General features: G+C 41.3%; 1 protein-coding gene across 2 annotated transcripts in view; it reads left to right on the top strand.

Moving 5' to 3' along the window:
- Nucleotides 1–22177, top strand: part of LOC140133303 (mediator of RNA polymerase II transcription subunit 1-like) — a 61757-nt gene that overhangs the window by 26958 nt on the left and 12622 nt on the right. Inside the window, exons 5-14 of one of the 2 annotated variants that reach the window (XM_072153322.1) lie at nucleotides 96–228; nucleotides 1814–1842; nucleotides 2135–2206; nucleotides 2827–2901; nucleotides 4493–4566; nucleotides 4883–4948; nucleotides 10378–10486; nucleotides 12428–12552; nucleotides 13305–13414; nucleotides 21652–21850. In XM_072153322.1, coding sequence (XP_072009423.1) covers nucleotides 96–228; nucleotides 1814–1842; nucleotides 2135–2206; nucleotides 2827–2901; nucleotides 4493–4566; nucleotides 4883–4948; nucleotides 10378–10486; nucleotides 12428–12552; nucleotides 13305–13414; nucleotides 21652–21850 — 992 coding nt within the window. The remainder of the gene's footprint in view (nucleotides 1–95; nucleotides 229–1813; nucleotides 1843–2134; nucleotides 2207–2826; nucleotides 2902–4492; nucleotides 4567–4882; nucleotides 4949–10377; nucleotides 10487–12427; nucleotides 12553–13304; nucleotides 13415–21651; nucleotides 21851–22177) is intronic. The other variant, XM_072153324.1, reaches the window with a different exon arrangement.

The following is a 22177-nucleotide window of genomic DNA, read 5'->3' as shown; positions in this document are numbered from 1 at the left end:
GCTAAGGGGTTAAGTCAAAACTGCTATGAAGTCAATATTATGTACACAATAGCCCTATGCATAGTGTCTTTAACCATTTGTGGCTTCTCTAACAGACTGGAATCCCACTTGGGCCCAAACGGAAGAATCTGCTACATAACATCAGAAATGTTTTACATAGAAGTTCAAGTGAAGAAAAATGGACATGTAGCATTTGTGAAGCTGGCTCACCATGGTGAATCTCCAACGGTAACATAATTTCCTCCATTTACATGAACAATGGTTTTTGTATTAAGTTACTCAAATAACTGTCAAAATTTGCATATACATATTTAATTTATTTATGTGTGTGCTTTTAAATTCGATGTCCCCCATGGGGTCCTAAAAGATCCATATTTTTCCACATGGTTTCCACTGTAACTGGAATCTCTAGAGCCTCAGATACAGTTGGAAACCAAACCTACTGTGGGCCAAATAAGATCTACCAGTTCCGCTTACCGTATATACTCGTATAAGCTGAGTTTTTCAACACAAAAAATGTGCTGAAAAACCTCAATTCAGCTTATACTCTGGTCAAGAGAAAAAAAAAAAAGTATAAAGCCCCCCCCCCCCCCTCCGGCAGGTCCTCTTCTATACAGCGATGCTCTGTGTCTTGCCCTTTGGCAAAAAAGGATGATGCTTTAAGATGACACAATATTCTAATATTCTACAGTAAGAGGATTTACAGGAAAATGCCTGAATCTCCCCGACCCTTAAATCGGTAGATATAGCTAGCAGAAAGGCCGTCTTGAAACTAAGGAATTGGTGAAATACATGAGAAGGTCCCATGGAGGAACAAAAGACTTAAGTGGGGGCCACCTTGATGAACCTTTTCCAAGTGGAAAGTCTGCTAACCTAAAATCCAAAAATATGGAACTTCAAGGTAGAGACCCCAAGACCCTTGTCAAGTCCATTCTGTAAAAAGTCCAATTACAAAGTAATGTCAGGCATGGAAGCATGGTCCCATCTATCCTAAGATTTTAAGGAATACGTTCCAAATCCTAATTTATATATTGGAGGTTACAACTTTACGACTTGATTAGAGGGTAGCAATTGCCTTCTCCGATAGTCCTTTGCTCCTTAACATTCCCAATGCAGTCCCCGTGCTGCCAGACGAAGTTGATGGACTGCAGGATGAATGACCGGACCCTGGAAAAGAAGGTCTTTGTACACTGGAAACTCCATGTAGTCCCCCCTTGCCATCTCCATTATAAGCAGAAAGCAGGATCTTCTTGGCCAGGAAAGAGCCTCCAAGATCACCTGAGATTGGATATGAGAAGGGGGGGAAAAGGCTGTGTGACTACCGCTGACCCAGAGCATCTACCCCACATGAGGAGTCTGCTTGGGATAGAGAGAAAAAAGCAGGTACCTGAAAGGTCTGTACAAGGGTTACCCCATCTTGTCACTATAGTCCAATCTGCCACCACCTTGTTTTTCCCCTTCGGGTGTACTCCTGAAATAGATAGATTATTCTCTGTCCAAAAAACTGAAGGTAAGAAGAGGGCTCTTCAGATTTCTTTCCTGTCTTCGAGGTACTTCTGTGGAGTTGGGGAAACAACCTTTGCACTGTTGGTAAGTACAAGCTAACTCGCATATAAATTTATTGCTCTTGCATCTAAATTTTTTTTCAATGGGTGGATGGATTAAAAATGAAAACCCAAATTGATCAATAGCACAGTTGGATTAATGCATGTCATTCAAATCTTGTATTTGGGTGACAAGCAGCTTTTCAAAGTGGACCTACAATAAAAAAAAGTCTATAAAAACTTAATGTAATTTTTTTCTGGTTTCCCAGGTTTGCAATGAACTACTTCTACTTCTCAGGTATATGTATATATATTTTTTTGTTCACGTACTGTAGTTTTTACAAATATTCTTATTTGATTTCTAAATGTACATAAAATTGATGGTTCATTCTTTGGTCTTCTAAAAGTTGTGCAGCCAACTTTGACCACGGTTTTAGTGTTTTTTTATATATATATATATATATATATATATATATATATATATATATATATATATATTATACCAATCTAAGACCATCACTAATTATTTACAAATCTATAATATATATAATATATATCATATTAACTAATAACTTTTATATTCCCTGTAGATCTAAAGATTTTGAAGGTTTTGGCAAAAGCTTGGAGGGACTTATACATTTGTACAACATTCCAGGCAATAGGTATGTTCTTCTCATCTCTACCTGCTCCCAATATGCTCTAGTGGTCCCCAGACAGCTGTTTATTTTACTGCAGAGGTAACGCGCTATGCATTCCTATGAATGCCACATATAAAGGTATAACCACTGAGGTCAGAATTTGGAAGCAGTTGCCAAATGGGTGTATGAGAATTCCCAGATAAATGTAAAGGCTAACGAGAACTAACTACCCCCCTCCCCTTCTTAGAAATCGTACCTCCTTCTGTAATATGTACATCCCGTGGAGGTGTTTGTTTTAGCATATTTCTAGGTTGCAGCATGCATGAAAAATCATCTTTTATTCTTTTGTAGGAAGCAGTCAGTCAGGCAACCCCACCTCCTGCAGTCAGTCTGCTCTGCCCACTTCATGTATCTGAATTGCTAGCTGGGCCAGATGCATTATTTTCTAAGCAAACCCATTATCCTGTATAACTAGTGACATGACAGACATAACTAGGTTTACTATAGTCACTACTAAATCAGTGCATACTTGTATTGTAACGTAACATAACATAAGCAATATTTTGTTCACATTTATGATTTGGGGTTATTGTTTTTCTTAAATGAACCATGACTTTAAAATCATTTGAAATCTTTTTTCCTAGTGATATCAAAGCTAAAGTTTATATTGCCTTGCGTAGCCTAGAAGAGGATATAAGTGCATTGTTTAATCTCAGCAGGTACTGTACTTTTCAGCAAAATGTAGTGGTAATGGGTATTGGTCAATCAAATGAAGTTTCCATGTGCACGTGATATATTTCTTAAACTTCAAGATTTTTCTTTTAGCAGGCATTGTTAATAAGTTGACATTTTGGCCTGACCCAGCAATTATCAAAACACCAATGCCACTGTGAAGTTGAGAGGTGAAGCAAAATGACACAGTGGTAGTAGTAGGTTGTCTGTACTTTGGCAGGATGGCGACAGAGCGCACAGTACAGTGTAGGTATGAACCAAAAAAAAATTGTGAAGTCCCTTTTGTGATGGAGAAACTGGGCAGTTTATTATCCGACCACCACCTTGCAAAGTCAGCAAGATTATAGGAAGACAGAGGGCGACATGGGTTCAAAGCACAATTCGAGTAACCACAAAGAACAGTTGCGTATTGTATTCAACTAGAGAAACAAGATCAGTTAGTTTGGCCAGCATTGGGTGCACAATAAAATTCAATGGTCCCCAGGACATGCTGGGCCGATTTTTTTTTTTTTTTTTTTTTTTTTTTTTTTTTTTTTTTTCCCCTGAGGAGACGGTGGCCTTTACCTCCATCTTCCCCACCTACTCTTAGGAGAGAGAATAGATTTACTAAAACAAAAAGTTTAAAAAAGTGAGAACGTGTTAGGAAAATAAGCGAGAAGCGGAAGGGTCTCCTGAAGGTACACCACATGTGGCCATACACGGTGAGGGAGATAAACTCCTGTATGGAAAAATATTACAAAACATATGCATTGTGAACCATGCATGGTCCTAAATACACAAGCTTTGTTATGTTTTTGAGGTGCTTCCATGTTTTTAAATGTACAATAAACTTTTTTTTTTACTTAACCTGTCATTTGCTGCCATATGCTGGAACCATTCCATTCATAGAGCATTTTTCGTTAACCCCCTTAGGATAATGAGGGCTGTGTTGTCAAAATCTCTAGGAGGTCTAGAAGGATAGCAAAAGGTCATAAGACGGTCCCAAAGGCAAGGAGTCTGGCAGGGAGACGATCGTCTGTTGGACAGCAAACCTATAAGAAAGACCACGTCAGTTTTAATCTCCCAGCATTTGGTTCTTCCGTCCTCTTGTGTCATCCCCTTAGTCTAAGCAAGTGTGGGGTCCAGTTCCAGTGGGTTAAGAGTGATGTCAATCTTGGTGGTGTAGATGTGGGCCTCTAATTGAGGCTGTGACTTCAATGAGTAAGTAAGCCATATCAGACTAAAGTTCTTCTGGAGGTCTGATTTGGTCAATGCAGCCACCAGATAGAACGGGGACCTTGAGAAAGGGTAGGGTAAAAAGAGTAGGTAAAGGGCGGAACTACAAAGTGCATTCTCCCTTTTGAACAGACAGGTCACGTCTATCCGAAAGGCTATAATGAAATGTTTGTAACATGCAGTGGCTTAAAAGTGATGAATGGAAGTTTTTAAATTCAAGTTATCCCTAAAGGTGCGAATCGGACACTTATGGCATTCAACAGTTGTGAATTATAAGCACCCTTAATTGTGATATAATAAGACTGTTTAAAATAATTTTTCGTGTGTGTGTGTATATATATTTATATTATTTTTTTTTTTAAGACCTAAAACTGACAAGGATAGGATAATAACAATTCTACATGGAAAAGTAGGACTTCTTTCTCCAAGAAGTGGAGGTAAATGTTTGTTTTTTATTGAACTAACTAGAGTTAAATCCCACTATATAAAATATAAATGGGGATCAGAATCGCATATCTGTCAGAAAGTTAATTCCCCTATTGGCTAGTGAGCTGGATTTGTTGAATACTTTACTTTAAAATTTAATGGTAGCTTGTGAGAAATTTCTGAAATAAGTTCTAAAATAAAATATGGTTCTCCGTCAAACTTGGATAGGTTCCCTATTAACATACATTTTCACTGAATTTATATTCACTTTAAAAAATAATTGATTTGTATAACAAGCAATTTTTTTTCTCAATTTATGTCCATTAGGAACTCCAATGAATATTGAGTACTATATTTCACCATATCAGATCCTGGAAGAAAAGCTAAAACCAGGTAAGAAAAATGTTAACAGCGAAATTGTAACTGGCCAGGTTATAGGGGGGGCACCTAGGGCCCGCCACTTTGCCCTTAAAGGGGTCCCCATCAAATATGGGCGATTCGCCCACAGGGTTTATGGTCCCAACTTCAGCCTATTGCAGAGTGAGGGAACAATAAGTTCCCTGCTCTGTCATAGATTATCGGAGGTATACCAAGATGGCGACACCCTGCTGCTGGTAGCATAGTGTGTAACATCCCTGAAAAAAACTTTGAAAGATGTTTAAATGAGTTTTCATTGGGGGGGGGGGAGAGGATGATGAACAAGGGAGATCCACATGCCAGATATTGTCCTGTTCATCAAGCCACCCATATCCTTCCTCCAGCCTCCTCTTCATTAGCCTAATTGCCCTAGCTAGGGTGTTAACACTGCGGGGGGCGAGCTTCAAAGCATTTCCCCAGTCGCGGCGACTCGGAGGTTTCCATACAATTTTTAATATCAGCCCAATACGTTGATTAGGGACAGTTTTGGAGTAATGGTCCATGGCATTGTATCGATATGTCTAATTAGGTTCTAGGATCTTTTGGTCCAGAGATGTACATATCTTGGGATGGTACTATAGCAAGTGGGTCAGGTTTGGTATCCATGCAATCCAGGGATTCACCTGGATCCAATGATACAAGCCTGACCCAATGACTTCCCCCTGAGAAGCTATGACTTCTCCAAGGTTCTGTACTTAATACCAGGTAGGAGGGACCTATGAGTCCTCCTGGGAGTGTGAAGAGGTGTCTGCACCTAATATAATCAGAACACCCCTGATGTTTTTGTCTTTTGTCTGGGAAACCATTTACCATCAAGTGCAGAGGAAAGATCTTAAGGTGTGGACTATCAGGTTACATTGGGCCCACACATAAGGCCCTTTGTATTTTGTCCTCTGCTTAACTGAGTATAATAAATATATATAATTTTTTTATTGCACTGCTTGTCTAGTGTGCCCTTAAGGCAATTAAATATAAAATTTAACCTGTGTTACTCTTTTATCTCTAGCCACGAACCCCACGTCCACGTCTCGGTTATTTATATACATGCTAACGGGAAGGTTACTTGCCCCATATTATTCCTTTATGGACCGGGCTTATAATAAAGGAGAATTGTGGCAGCTTAATTGGGTTGTTATGGTCCTGTTTCACTGAGTCTAGTGAAAGGGGTCTTATAGGGTTGGCATTTATTGTTGTGCCATATATCCGGAAGTTGTGGACAACTTTAAATCCCTTCCTGTGTGCCTCAGAACCGTGCATTCTGGGAGTGTCTAAAAAGGATAACCTTTTCATTAGCTGCCTTATCAGACATACCAGAGTGACTCTTCTCTACCACCTACCTTATCAGTCATTTGTTTAAAGCATTGAGAGTTCATTTTCTGCATAATGCTGAATCTCCCAGAATATAGAAGGACAGGGCTGACTCTAGCCTTTTAGTTGCCTGAGCTGAAAATGCTTCCCCTCGGTGCCAGAAAGATGCTACCCCACAAACTAGTAGTCAGTCAATGACCCAGACATTAGTGACATCTAGTATCTACGGTAGTACCTTACAGTTGATGATCTGCTCCATCAGGAAGTGGACTTCTTTACGATTTCTCCAACCCATGTTTTATCTCTGAACTCCGAGTCAAATGTCTTCAGCTCCAAGCAGCACAACTCCACACGGTGCCCCCTCCCCCCCCCAAAAGGAACTTGCAGTATAATGGATTGTGTTCCTAAACACAATCTCGACTATTCCCTACAAATAACATCCTTTTTATATAGTTCCCCCAAATAATTTATAGTATGTAAAACACCTAGAATTGTGTATATACCACATGCCCTGTTAATTTAGCTAATTTATATTCACATCAGATATATCTATATATATTCAGTTGCCTAATTTATTTATAGCAGCCCACATATACATACTCCCAAATTAAATTATATACCGTACTCCATATAAGGTTACCAAGTTTTATTAAAATCCAGCCTCTATATACAGATGCCCTTAGACAGTATACAGAGCCACGCCACACTGAATAGTACCTAGTACGCACAGCCTCATCCGTATACTTGAAGATTGTCCCAAGAAATGAAAATTAAATGGCTACTTACCTCCAGTCACTCTACCATGCAGCTGCTGTCGTCCCAAACAGGCCTGCGTCGCTCTGTATATTAAATGCATCTGTGTTCTTAAAGAAACAGGCGCAATTAATTTCATGGTGGGTGATTCAGGCAGCAGTGGTCACCTGATCACCCACATTACATTCCCCTAGGCTGCACCCCTATGAAGGCTCAGTTATCTGCTGCCCGAGGCAAGATTCTCATCTCTCCTCATGGCAGATGCAGCCCTGTAGAAGGACATCAATAAGATCCGAACACTGTCCAACAGAACAGGCTGGTGGTCCAAAATCTTTAAAGGGGTATTCCGGGAATATGAACGTCTGACACAAAAACCCATGATGATATAAATAAATAAATACAACAATACTCAATGTCATTAGTAACAAAACGGAGCTTAAATAATTAGATTTTATGATTTACAAAATTTATGGCCTCTCTAAAGTAGTTGGAGTTATCACTAAGATGGCCGCCACTGGAAACTACAAGTTCCATGATCCTTTAGTTCTCAGTAACTCCTCCTACCACTTATGCTCTGCTCCCAGTGATGATCTAACAGGTTTTCTTGCTCTGTTACCATAGTAATGATGTGTAACTGCCATCACCCAAACACTGGCCCTACTGGATGCACTGCAACCAACCGACTACAGCCAAACTTGGTGGTGATCACATGACCCTGCCCAGGCAGGTACAGGACATGTGATGTGGACATGTGACAAGCAGCCATCTTCTGTCCTGCAACGGACTACGTGGAGGAAATTAACGGACTTATTAAAGGGCCAGAAGCATTTTAATTCTTCATTACAGTCTATGTCATCAGCATTTTCTGCTAAGGGGAGCAAAATTTTAAATAACAACTAATTACACATTAGCTTATATTTTGAGTGTCCACTTGTATATTTATTATGCTGATTCCTGGAATACCCCTTTAAGATCAGTTCCATTTAAGGGCTAAACAGTTTGTTACCCAGTTTCCATAATACTATTCAAAGAATTATCACTTTTTTCCTCCATAAAAATAGTTGAGTGGCATCATTTTGCTGTACGCAGAACTTAGATTTTCATTTAGCCTGTAAGTTGGATGATTGAAGTGTTGTCAAATATGTAAAGCTTATTCTTAATATTTAATAGATGGGGGAATAGAAACACTTTTTTTCCCCATAGTTATTTATTTACAAAGTACATTTGGACACTTTGGGGCACATTTACTAAGGACCTTGCACATTCTTTTATGTGCAAACTGTATGCCCAGGTATTTAAAAAGTGTCAGTGCCACATATGTGTCACATGCAACTCATTTGTGTGGTGGCTGCCCTATATCCAACATGACACACATTTCTTCACATAAAGGGGGGGTTCAGGTGCACAGTTGGAGCATGTGCCACATTAATCATGCGGAGTCCAACAGCAGTGTGTCACATGCCCTATGTTTTTTGTGCACCAAAAAAAAAAAAAAAGGTTGGAGCAGTGCAGGGAGCGCCATATTCATTTGGAACAGGGGCCACAATTCCTGAATCTGGCACACCCTGCAAATACCACAGTGTGTATATACACTCACCAGCCACTTTATTAGGTACACCATGCTAGTAACGGGTTGGACCCCCTTTTGCCTTCAGAACTGCCTCAATTCTTCGTGGCATAGATTCAACAAGGTGCTGGAAGCATTCCTCAGAGATTTTGGTCCATATTGACATGATGGCATCACACAGTTGCCGCAGATTTGTCGGCGGCACATCCATGATGCGAATCTCCCGTTCCACCACATCCCAAAGATGCTCTATTGGATTGAGATCTGGTGACTGTGGAGGTCATTTGAGTACAGTGAACTCATTGTCATGTTCAAGAAACCAGTCTGAGATAATTCCAGCTTTATGACATGGCGCATTATCCTGCTGAAAGTAGCCATCAGATGTTGGGTACATTGTGGTCATAAAGGGATGGACATGGTCAGCAACAATACTCAGGTAGGCTGTGGCATTGCAACGATGCTCAATTGGTACCAAGGGGCCCAAAGAGTGCCAAGAAAATATTCCCCACACCATGACACCACCACCACTAGCCTGAACCGTTGATACAAGGCAGGATGGATCCATGCTTTCATGTTGTTGACGCCAAATTCTGACCCTACCATCCGAATGTCGCAGCAGAATTCGAGACTCATCAGACCAGGCAACGTTTTTCCAATCTTCTACTGTCCAATTTCGATGAGCTTGTGCAAATTGTAGCCTCAGTTTCCTGTTCTTAGCTGAAAGGAGTGGCACACGGTGTGGTCTTCTGCTGCTGTAGCCCATCTGCCTCAAAGTTTGACGTACTGTGCGTTAAGAGATGCTCTTCTGCCTACCTTGGTTGTAACGGGTGGCGATTTGAGTCACTGTTGCCTTTCTATCAGCTCGAACCAGTCTGCCCATTCTCCTCTGACCTCTGGCATCAACAAAGCATTTCTGCCCACAGAACTGCCGCTCACTGGATGTTTTTTCTTTTTTTCGGAACATTCTCTGCAAACCCTAGAGATGGTTGTGCGTGAAAATCCCAGTAGATCAGCAGTTTCTGAAATACTCAGACCAGCCCTTCTGGCACCAACAACCATGCCACGTTCAAAGGCACTCAAAATCACCTTTCTTCCCCATACTGATGCTCGGTTTGAACTGCAGGAGATGGTCTTGACCATGTCTACATGCCTAAATGCACTGAGTTGCCGCCATTTGATTGGATGATTAGAAATTAAGTATTAATGAGCGGTTGGACAGGTGTACCTAATAAAGTGGCCGGTGAGTATATATATAATATTATTTCCTCAGCAAATATCTCTCCGTAAAGGAAATCATTTACCTGATTTCTATAGGAAACCTTATTAGTTTCCTTTTATTTCTGTCTTGTCTGACTTCTACCTCACCTGGGCGAGCATACTTTGGTTGTGAGAGCACCCTATAGCACAGTAGTACGGCTGTAGTGTCAGAACTCATATTTTCCTACATTTTATACCAGTGACCAATCTTTATTGAAAAAGCTTATCTGTAAGATGCCTTCTTAGAATTATATTTTATTTATGTATTATCTGAATAAGTAGACACATTAAAAAAACAAAAACAAAAAAAAAACAACCCTCTAGTATAGGAAAGTTCACATGCATAAATATGCATGTAGCTGCAACTTACATGCTCGACTTGGTGATTCATCAGTTAATGTGAACAGGACTCTGCTCTGGGTTGCTGGAGATCCCAGCAATTAGATCTTCACCTATGTTATCCCCTATCCTATGCTTAAAGATTTGCAATTAATTTGCTTAACGTGTGAGTTTCTTTCAGGCATTCGTGTGATTGGATCAAATGTATCTGTAACTGTTGCTGGCACGACAAACTGGTACCATCTTCCAGTAGTACCATTATTTCAAGAGGTTTGCCAGGAAGGGGGAAGGCAAGTAAACATTAAATTTAATCTAAGTTGTTGCAGCTGTAAAATGCAGCAGAAAATCGAGGTAGGCCGTGTGCTAGTTGCAATCAATTTCAACTTCTTTAGTGTAGTGGTTAGTGACGGGTTCTTTTAGAGCCCTATCAACTAACACCCTTCTTTTAGCTAAAAATAGTTTCCTTCACATCCCCATAAATCAATTTTATCTTCTATTACCTGGAACCAGGGGGGGGGGGCATGTCTTGCCAGCCCCTCCCATCTACTCCTCCCCATGCCTTATGCCTCCTTACTTTTCAGCAGTTCATGTAATTTGACCAGGGTGATGTCGTCAAAGGTCTTGTACCCTTAACATTTGCAAAATCTACCCCATGTATGTGTCTGATGACTGTGATTTTGTGATCACATACATGCAGTACGGTGTGGGTACAGTTCGCTAATGTGAGGAGGCTAAAGGACCTGACATGTCACTCTGGTCATATAACATGAATGTAACACATGGCAGAGCTGTCGGTCAAAATATGGGGGAGTGGTTTACTGGCAGCCAAGGAGAGAGAAGAGTCAAAGCCAGGAGAAATGCGTCAGGAGAGCTAATTTGCATATCAGAAAAACTTCTGTAATTAAGGTACAGTGTCTCACTGGCAGCTAATTTTAGGTGATATGGGGACAACTTGTAACTCTTAATCAGCAGGCATTGTTAGTCAGGGTGATAAAATTCTGGTGACAGGTCTTTTTTAAGGGTGAGGTCACACGTGGTTTTAGCATTGCATTTACAAACGCAACGCTAGTGCCCAAGGGGTGGGTCTCAGTACATTAGCATATGTGTTTTTATGGAAATGCGTTGGTTGGTAACCAGCACCCTGGTTAGGGATTGCATGTTTCCACAGAAACACGGCTGCAATCGGCCACCGCATGTGACTGCACCCTAAAAGCCAAGTATCCTTGTAGTGAAATTTAAAAAAAAAGTACATTGCATTACAATTCCTATTATAAAGCAACTGGGTCTATGACAGTGGTGGCTAACCTATGGCACTGGTGCCAGAGGTGGCACTCAGAGCCCTCTCTGTGGGCACCCAGGCCATCACCAGAGAGGACTCCAAATATCTTCCTGCAGTCCCAGACAGCCCAGGACTTGCTGTGCACAGAGCTATTTTAAAGCAACAGTGCCACCTGGGACTACTGGAGGAGTGGGAAGGTGTGGACAGATCTGGGTTATCATTTTAGCTCCTGCTCCGGCCCTGACAATTTTTCCTGTTTATGGGACCCTGGAGGGAAGCTACAATGATCATCCAAATTTCATACAAATTACTAATTACATTCCTGTGTTGCCACTCATCAATAAATAAGTGGGCCTTTGTTGTAGTTTGGGAACTCTGTCTCTAAAAGGTTCGCCATCACTGGTCTATTTGCTCCGTGTCAGTTTTTATAAATGCATCTGTTGTGTTTTGTAAACGCAAATGTTAAATACAATGTAAATGTCATGTATGAACGCAGCCTATAAGGGCACATTCACATGGCCGTCTGCAGGGACGTACATGCGGCCGCAAATTTGTGCATGCGGCAATAGCGGCACGGCGGGGATGCCGATCCAGGCCGCACACCGCAAAAAGATAGAGCTTGCTCTATCTTTCGGCGTGTGTGCGGCCGTGCGCCGCTATTCTCTATGGAGGGAGGAGGGGTCACCTCCTCCTCACGTCCAGCACACGGCGGTATGCCCACACGGCGGGCATACCGCTGTGTGAATGTACCCCAAGTCAGATACGACAGATTCCTCTGCACAGCGACAATGGAAGAAGCAAGTCTCTCTTGCTGTAGCCGGTAGGGTAATTTAAATAAAGCAGAACCCTTTGAGGCACACGGAACAGAATGGAGGGCTTCAATTATGTTGCCTATTCTAGTTTTTCTTTTTACTGAGTTGACTGTCACGAACTCTTGCTTTTTATTTTTTAGTATCCATGTGTTTTCCTCCTTTACTGATGAATCCAGTATGGCACTCCCGGCTTGTTTTTTTCTAAGATTTGAACATCCTCAGCCAATTTTGCTTTCATTACTTCAGAAAATTCAAAACCTAACTGGTATGAGAAATGTTTCTGTACTCTGAAAATTGTTTACTATGGTCGAAAATGTGATTTCTTTTGATTTGTGTAGGGACCCTAAAATAAAACTTTTAACACTGTGGGGCAGATTTACTTTACCCGGTCCTGTCACGATCCAGCGGCGCGTTCTCAGTGGAGGATTCGGGTCTTCCGGCGATTCACTAAGGTAGTGCGCCTGATGTCCGTCAGGTGTCGCTGCTGCGCTAAAGTCCGTCGGAGTTCAGGATCCGTTGCTGGGTGCAGGTAAGCGATTGTCAGGCGACACTTTTAAAAAAAAAAAATAAAAAATACGGCGTTTTTTCCGAATCCGTCGGGTTTTCTGATGCCCACGCCCCCTGATTTCTGTTGCGTGCATGCTCTTTGGAGCTACAGCAAGGAGCGGCTCTGATAACCCTCCACCTAGAGCCATTCTGGTTCATAAAAAAAGCATAATTTTAGAAGGAAGGAGGCCATAGATAATAAATGTAAGAAGTTTACCACAGTCACATGCCTGGATTTCTGAGTAAATGTCCCTGGTTTATCATGCTGGATTTTGATGGATTTTTTCCTTTTAAGCTATATATTTGTCCATTAAACACTAGTTTGCCTAAATGACCCCTAAAGATCACAAAAAGTGACTAATATTTTTTTTGTCTAAATTAATGGCCATTTTTACTGACCGTGGGATTTTTTTTTTCTGCAGGTCAACTTAAATTTGTGTGTATTTACTGTATGTATCTTCTGTTTCAAAGGCCTTCCTGTTATTTTCGAAAAAGAAGGCCCAATGCATGAGCTGCTCATTGAAATGAAGCATAAGAGCCTTCCAGATTTAACTAGTGGGAAAGATGTCCAGTTTGTTGTGGTATGTTATGTATATCCATCTATCCTGACTTGTCCAATTTAAATTTCTCCCAGCGTATAACAGATATGTTAGATAAAATGAAAGATATGTTAATACTAAAGAGGATTTCCCCTGTTCTGATGTGGGTCAGTAAAAATTCCTGGCTGTAGTATTGGTGAGTAATGTCAGTATATTTTTCTGATTATAAGTGTAATGACTTTAGACCTGAATGCTGAGATGCAATAGCAGAAATAGCCAATGGATAGCAGTGTTGCTGTTTTAATAAAAAAATTCAAACTTTTAGGGTGCACATTTTAACATCTGTACTTCTAACATACTGCATGGACCATAAGTGATAATCCTATGCACACATTGTGGAAAGAATCTGTAGAACACACTACTTCTTTTTTTTTTTGTTTTGTTTTTTTTGTTTACCTTCTGTAATCTATCACATTCCTTTGACAAAAGTAGCAAGCAGCTAGTGTTACTTGACACAATGTTAACGACTTTAGTTTATTCTGTTGCGATCTCTAGGTCTACCAAACCATGCCTCTCGCAACGTAAACCTAACCCCCATCTTCCACCACCTCATAGCATTCATTTATCAAATTATCCATTTCCCACTATGTCCTCCATAAAGGCTACCTGGAGGATGCCCTTTCTCCTTTCCTGTTCCCACAGAGGTCAGAGGTCTTCTCCCACATCCTCCTGCCAGTGTCTTTCCTGTTCCCACAAGGTCAGGATGGAGAGAAATCTCTCCCTCTCATCAACCAGGTGTGTGGGGAGACGCAACACACTTGCCCTGTTAGAGCGGTACACCAGACCAAGCCAGCTTACGGCGTCCTTGCTGGCGACAACGTCCTCCCTAAGGAGCATGCTGCCGGACACCCAGCAACTAAGGGAGCAGATCGGAAATGATGTTTTCCCAGAGGGAAATTCGAATCCGGACGCTATTTGCAGCTTCTACAAAAGGGGTAAGCTCCTCTTTAAGGTATTTAAGTTCTGCTAGAGATAGAATCAGATGATCCTGAGATCCAGTAGGTACTGTCTAGCTGGTTTTGCTGTTGCTGCATCAGAGGCCGTCCCAGTCATACTATGTCTGATGAGGTAGATTTGGGGGACCCTCCAACTGCTTTTTTGCAAAAGTAGCAAAGAAAATGGACCTGCCATTTGAAGACTCTGCAGAATTACAGGATCCTATGGATTGTAAATCTGATTCTCTTCTCAAAAAAACTTGGGATACCTCTATGCTAACCCTAAAGACCAACATTACAGCCACATCCATGGCCAGAACTCTCCTCTTCTGGTTGAAATGAACTAGAAACACACATGGCTCAAGCAATGGGGAAGAGATATTTGATCAAAAACTAAACTTTGTGGAATCCCATTGTCTGTATGACTTTGTTTTTGGTCCAGAATTAGACACCGTTTTGGAAAAGGCTACAGATAAAAAAAAAAAAAAAAAAAAAAAAATGTTTTCGTGAAAACCAGACTACTCCAAAAAGAATTTTTTTTTCCGTGGGCCCAGAGACCAAAAAGAATTTTTTTGGGGGAAAGGGAAACAAGGTTGTTGGAGCTATCCTAAAGGTGGAAAAGATTGAGGATTCCTCTTTGCATCAAAAAACACAGATTCTTCCAAAAGTAAGAAACGGTGACGCCCAGGGTTCGGGGAAGACTTTGTATGTTAGCCAAAGAGTGGACAAGAGTAACCTCAAATCTATTTGTGCTGGATATCATCCAAAACAGCTACAGAATAGAATTTTCTTTCCCCCCCCCCCCCCTCAAAATTCATTATCCCATCCCTCTCACCTTCCACTCAAATTATTTGGCAAGAGGTACAGCTGCTACTTCAGATGGGTATAGTAGTACAGGTCCCTGCAGAATATCATCACTGTGGATTCTATTCCCCTCTCTTCACAGTCAGGAAACCCAATGTCTAAAAATGTAAAGAATTTAAACCATTTTTGAAGCGTCTGTAGACGATGAAGCAGAGTCGGTATGGTCCGGCACCCCTCTTATTCACCAAAATTCCTTTATGAGCACGATAGATTTAAGGGATGCTTATTATCATGTTTCCATCCATCCCTCTTCCCAGAGGCTTTCTTCTATTTCTCCAGAAGGGGTTACTAATCACTTTCAATTTTGTGCATTGCCTTTTGAAAAAACTCTGGGGGCAGGAGATATTCCAAAGATAATGATAGAGGTTGTGGCTTTTCTAAGGACCCAAGGGGTTGTTCTGTATTTAGACAATCTCCTAATCCTAGCGAGATCAGAGTCCGACCTAATCTCATCCTGAGACTTGACAATATCCACTCTAACAAAATTGGGATAGTAAATTTCAAAAAGATCAAACTTGGTTCCCCTTATTCAGGTAAAATTTTTAGGAGTACTATTGGACTCACAAAAACAAACTTCTTTTCTTTTACAGCCAAAGAAGCCAAACCTCTTGGAACGGATCAGATTGTTCAGGAGAAAATCCCAAATTTCTGTGAGATCCGCAATGAGATTACTTGGTCAACTAACAGCATGTATTCCTGCGGTCGCATGGTGTCATTGACATGAGGTCTCTACAACACTGGATTCTATCTACAAGGAACACGACCCCTTCAGGCTTATAAAGAAAAATAAACATTCGAATGTCAGTGAAATGAGAGGTCCGCTGGTGGCTTCAGTAATTGAACCTATCCAAAGGAGTGACTTGGATTTGTTATGCCCTAATCACGATAAAAACGGACACAAGCTTGTCAGGATGGGGTGCCACGTTCCAGCACCATCTTCTCCAGGGTCTATGGCTTCAACAAGTCAGAGCCCAATCTTCCAATTACAGAGAACTCAGAGCTGTGTGGGAGACTCTAGTTGCAAGTGGTACTCGTCTAAAGAAAGCACAAAAATAAATCCTGTAAAAAGCAGATAAAGGCCGCAAAAATAGAGACCGAGAGAAATATTGCCAGGGAGAGCAAAAATAATCCCAAACTATTTTTCAAGTATATAAATGATAAGAAACTAAAAACAGAGAGTTTGGGTCCCCTTAGAAATAACATGGGGGTCATGGTGGAAGGAGATGAGGAAAGGGCCAATCTGGTCTTTACCCAGGAAAATCCCCTGGTGGAAGACACAATGAGGAATAATGTAAATTCTTTTTGGAATGTCAACAGTTTAACCCAGGAAGAGGTACGGCACCGCCTCACAACCACTAAGATAGATAAATCACCGGGGCCAGATGGCATACACCCCCGGGTTCTGCATGAACTAGGTACTGTGATAGACAGACCGTTATTTTTAATATTTGAAGATTCACTGAGGACTGGTTATGTTCCACAGGACTGGTGCAAAGCAAATGTGGTACCAATATACAAAAAAGGATCAAAAGGCGATCCTGGAAACCTGGACCCGTGAGCCTAACTTCTGTGGTGGGGAAAATACTTGAGGGGTTTGTTAGAGATGCTATCCTGGAGTATCTCACTGTGCACAACCTTATAACCCAGCGTCGGCATGGGTTTATGAGAGATCGGTCCTGTCAGACTAATCTGATTGGTTTCTACAAGGAGGTAAGTTCAAGACTGGATCTGGGGGACGCTGTGGATGTTGTATATCTGGACTTTTCAAAGGCATTTGACACGGTGCCACATAAAAGGTTGGTATTTAAATGAGACTGTTTTCTATCACTAAGCCAATTACTTACCCAAATACACAGATTTTCCCCTATTCCCAGCAGAGGGTTGTCATTAATGGCACATTCTAAGATTGGGTTGACCTTACCAGTGGAGTGCCACAGGGGTCAGTATTGGGGCCACTTCCTTTTAATATTTTTATTAATGACCTTGTAGTGGTTTTACACAGTCAGGTTTCAATATTTGCAGATGCTACTAAGCTGTGTAAAGTAATAAATACTGAGGTCGATAGTTTAGCATTACAGGGGGAGTTGTGGAAGCTTGAGGAGTGGGAAGAGAATTGGTTGATGAGGTTTAATGTAGATAAATGTAAAGTTATGCACTTGGGCCATGGAAACAAAAGGTATAATTATGTTCTAAACAGTCAATTACTTGGTAAAACTGGAGCTGAAAAGGACTTGGGGCTATTGGTGGATGGTAAACTTAATTTTAGTGACCAGAGGCAGGCGGCTGCTGCTAAAGCAAATAAAATTATGGGATGTATCAAGAGAGGAACTGATTCTCATGCTAAAGACATAGTTTTGCCCTTATACAAATCCCTGGTCAGACAACACATGGAATATTGTGTACAGTTTTGGGCACCAGTGTATAAAAAGGATATAGTAGAGCTGGAACAGGTGCAGAGGAGAGCAACCAAGATTATTAGGGGAAGGGGGGACTAGAATACAATGACAGATTACAAAATTTGGGATTATTCAGTTTAGAAAAAAGAGGGGAGACCTTATTACAATGTACAAATACCTGAACGGACAGTACCAGGATCTCTCCAAAGATCTTTTTATACCTTGGCCTGTGACCAGGACAAGGGGACATCCTCTGCGCCTGGAGGAGAGGCAATATTACCATCAACATAGACAAAGGTTCTTTACTGTAAGAGCAGTGAGACTGTGGAACTCTCTGCCGCAGGAGGTTGTTATGGCAGACTCTATGTACATGTTCAAGAGAGGCCTGGATGCCTTTCTGGAGAGAAAAAATATCACGGGTTATGGGGATAAAACATTTATTTAATTCTTTAAAGGTTAAAATTGATGGACTTGCGTCTTTTTCCAGCCTTATATATTATGATATTATCAGACAATGCAACTACAGTGTCAGAAGACAAGGAGGAACCAGACTACAGAGTCTTCAGTCCCTGTTTCCTTTGGGCAGAAAACAAATGTCTTTCTCCATCTGCTACACATCTGCGGGAAATGGACAACATGACAGCGAATTTTCTAAGCAAGAGTGTTGTCTAAAACAGGAAAAAAATCATCGCATGTCCCTTTGGGGAAATCCATCAATAGATATTTTTGCTACCAGAGAAAACACTAAATGTCTGAATTCTTATTCTCTAGGCCCAAGGGAATCTCATCAAATACTGGAGGCTTTCAGCCACAGGTGGAACCAACCTCTAGTTTATGTCTTTCCCCAATCCCTTTGATCTCAAGGGTACTGCAGAAAATTTACCTGGACAAATACAGATTAATCCTAATCTGTCGGAACTGGAAGAAAAGGAGCTAGTACCCGCTTCTCAGATCTATGGCTGTCCAGGACCCTCTAATCTTACCTCCGGAAGAGGATTTTCTTTTCCAGGACTCAGTTCTACATCCAAGACCGGACCAACTGAACCTTGCAGCGTGCATCCTGAAAGGGAACTCCTGATGTCTAAGGGTCTTTCTTCCAGAGTAATAAATACATTAAAGGCAAGTAGGAAACGGTGACATTCACCTTTTAAAACCAAGTTGGAACCAAAAAGAGGCTAATTATGCCACAAATCTAAATAAAAAACATGATATATTTTATATCTATTAGAAATACATTTTATCACATGTGAAAAAAATTTATACTGATTGTAAAAGTGTATGTTTGTTTTTTCAGTTTGTGACGTAATCAGCCTCTTTTTGGTTCCAACTTTTGTTTTAAATACGACATTAGCAATACTACATGTGCAACATCCCCCCACCAGGGCCTAGCCTTTTCTTGGGGCCTGGAGACAGCCGGGGCCCGCAGTACCTGAGTGGCTGGCGGTTGCAGCCTAGGCACGCTATTGTCACGGTGCTTGGTATGGGGAACCGGAGGGCTGTTCTACAGCCTGGTAGGTCTTCAGCAGAGTGGTGTTGGCAAGAAATGATGAGGGAGAGGCTGCTATAGCGGTTCTCCCTGGGGCAACCCTTTGGTGCCTAGACTATGAGTCTCTGTGTGGTGGACAGGGTGCCCGTGATGGTGACAGCCGTAGTAGCAGGGACCAGACGGAGGCAGACGTTAAACAAAAATAACTTACAGTTCTTTATTGGGAACCGGCAGGAATGGTAGCAACGTGCCTTAACAGAATGGTAGAATGCTGGAGATGCAGTTGGAGGGAGCCACAGGATGGATCATTAGCCTGGATGCAATGGCAGGCTGGAAGATAGCTGTGTCCTGGAAGGATGCTTCAGCTTGTCCTGGGTTGCTTCAGGTATCACCCTTGATGGTAGGATGATACCCCTTTCCTCACTGACTAACTCACTACACTCAGGCAGGGAGCTGGGCTCACCTGCTCTGGTCTGGTGTGCTGGCTGCACTGACTCTTCTGAGTCTGTCTTCCTGTCTAACTAGATTAGACTGCTCTCTAGAAGTTTCCTGACTTCTCCTCCAATTACATCTCAGCTCACGTCTCAGCTCACAGAAACAAAGTATAACACCTGTGATTGGTTGCTGGAATTACATCACAGAAAACAATTAACTCCTGCCTTACCAGGCAGACTCTACCGCTGCAGTGTTCCCCTGTGTGATGTAGTGACATGCTGTGGGGCTGATCAGACCCTACACGGGCTGCAAGCTACATGGTGGGATGTATTCGCAACCACCTCTCTGCCTTGCATCGGCGAGGGTGTTGCACATGTTAGCCATGATGAAGAGTTTTTTGTTTTTTTTTACTGGAAATGAGCGTAGCTGTTTGTGGATACCACGATGTGCTGTTCAATTTTATATGATGATTTAATAAAGAAGCAAAAATCTTTTCATATACAAGCGCTGGATTGTTTGAATCTTTTTCATTAAATAATTTTTGCATCCACATTTTGCATGTGGTTATTTGGTAGTCACTGGCAAGAGGATGTGGGAGGGGACCTTTTAATCTCTGACCTCTGTGGGAACAGAAAAGGAGAAGGGGCATCCTCCAGGTGGCCGTCATGGTGGACTAGTGGAACCTAAATGTACATTTTTCTCTCCCAATCCTGTAACTTGGGTGCGTACCTGATTTTCCAATTGTACAAGATGACCTTCCTTGCCATTAAAAGACCCTTCATAGAGTATAGTATCTTCTGGATTGAACTCCTTATACCAATTTAAGAACCCAAAACACATCTTAGCATGATATGGTATAATACATTGCAAATTCTCAATTACTTCCTTCCAGAAGTGAAATAATTTTGCGCACCTCATATGGATCTGGTTCACATTCACCAAATGACATCGAGGACATTTTTTTTTTTTTTTTTATTTATCCAAAAGTTTAGGGGTATAAAAAAAACTCTATGCATCAAAAAAAATTCACATGGCATAGGAAAAATGTCTTGTTTTATCAATTTTTTTTTAACGAATCTACCCGTTCCTCCATAGAAATATATACTTCTTTCTTCCATTTTTCATAAAAATATGATGCTGGGAGGGGGGTGGGGGAGTCTGCTCTTCATTTCTCAGCACCTTGTACAGTTTTGCCATCAAACCTCTGAGTCATAAGGAGGGGATGCTGCTCTTCCCTACATTCTCCTTTGGCCAAAGTTGAGCTGACTTTTTCAGTACGTTTAAAAATGGTCCAAGGACGCACCCCCTAGAGGTAGCTGTTTGTAACCTCCTAGGGCAGTGATGGCGAACCTATGGCACTGGTGCCAGAGGTGGCACTCAGAGCCCTTTCTGTGGGAACTCAGGCTATCAACCCAGGACAGACTTCATGAAACAGGAACATATCCATTAAATCTTCCTGCAGTCCTAGGCAACTTACAAGATGCAGCGCTCAGCACTATTTTACAGCAACACTTCATTGACTGTTTGGAACTGCTTGAAAAGTGAGAAGGTGTTGAAAGAACTGCATTATCTTTGGAGGTCCTCATTCTGGACCCACCATTCTTCCTAAACGAGAGACCCTGAAGAGAAGCTACAATGATAGTCTGAATTTGGACACCTTGTTCAACTGTATTTCTGATCTCAGGCGGCCGATACAATTAAAGAAGTGGAAGAACAGGTAGCAATAAGTAACTGCTTAAAATGGCACATTGGCACATCAGGGTAAATAAGTGGATTTTGGTTGTAGTTTGGGCACTCGGTTCGCCATCACTGTCCTAGGGGATGATGGAACTTGAAGATTTAGTGCAAAGAAGTCCCATGATCCCCCTAAAGGTAATGAGCAGCCTTATTAGGACAGTCTAACACTGGTAATCTGCTGCTAGATATCCTTTAAACTCTAGCCCCTCACCCAGGGAAAAGTCACTGCATTATATGCAGACAAGCCGATTGTGGCTGGTTTTTTAATTCTTGCAGAATGGCTGCAGGTTCACCATACAAAAGAAAAACGTGCATTATATATATTTATTTTAAAAAAAATTGTGCAAATTACCTTTATTTCCATAGTCCCTTTCAGATTGTAGAGATCACTGTTATGTGATGACCAGCAGGAGGGATAATGAAAATTCTGTGATTGGTGCATTGGTGAGCAAAATACCTTTTATTCATCCAAGCCACGTCCAAACAATTCTGGAAGTTTTACAACACCAAGAAGCTTACAATACTCTACTCAGCAGCTGTATATCCAACACAATAAACCATAAGGGTAAGGTGTTTTTTGTTTGTCTAACTTAAAAAAACAAATGCAGAAAACCTCACCAGATAGCATCTGAACACTCACACCTCATTAACTATTGTTTGGATTTCTGTACTCAATTGGCAAAGCCTTTAAAGGGGTATTCCTACAAAGACAAGTTTCTTATATGTACTCGGGATAACAAAATAACATTATCTAATTCACTGTTATATTAGTGAAATGCTGTATTTTTTAAATTTTTGTTAAGAAGTCCAATCTGTCTCTATCAGTTCTGCTGTACACAATTTCAGTTGCCCCTAGACACGACCCAGTAGATCTAAAACGGCAATACAACTG

The sequence above is a fragment of the Engystomops pustulosus genome, chromosome 5 (genome assembly GCF_040894005.1).
Source record: "Engystomops pustulosus chromosome 5, aEngPut4.maternal, whole genome shotgun sequence".
NCBI classification, from domain to species: domain Eukaryota; kingdom Metazoa; phylum Chordata; class Amphibia; order Anura; family Leptodactylidae; genus Engystomops; species Engystomops pustulosus.
Note: the sequence above shows the minus strand (reverse complement) of the source record. Positions and strands in the feature narration are given on the sequence as shown.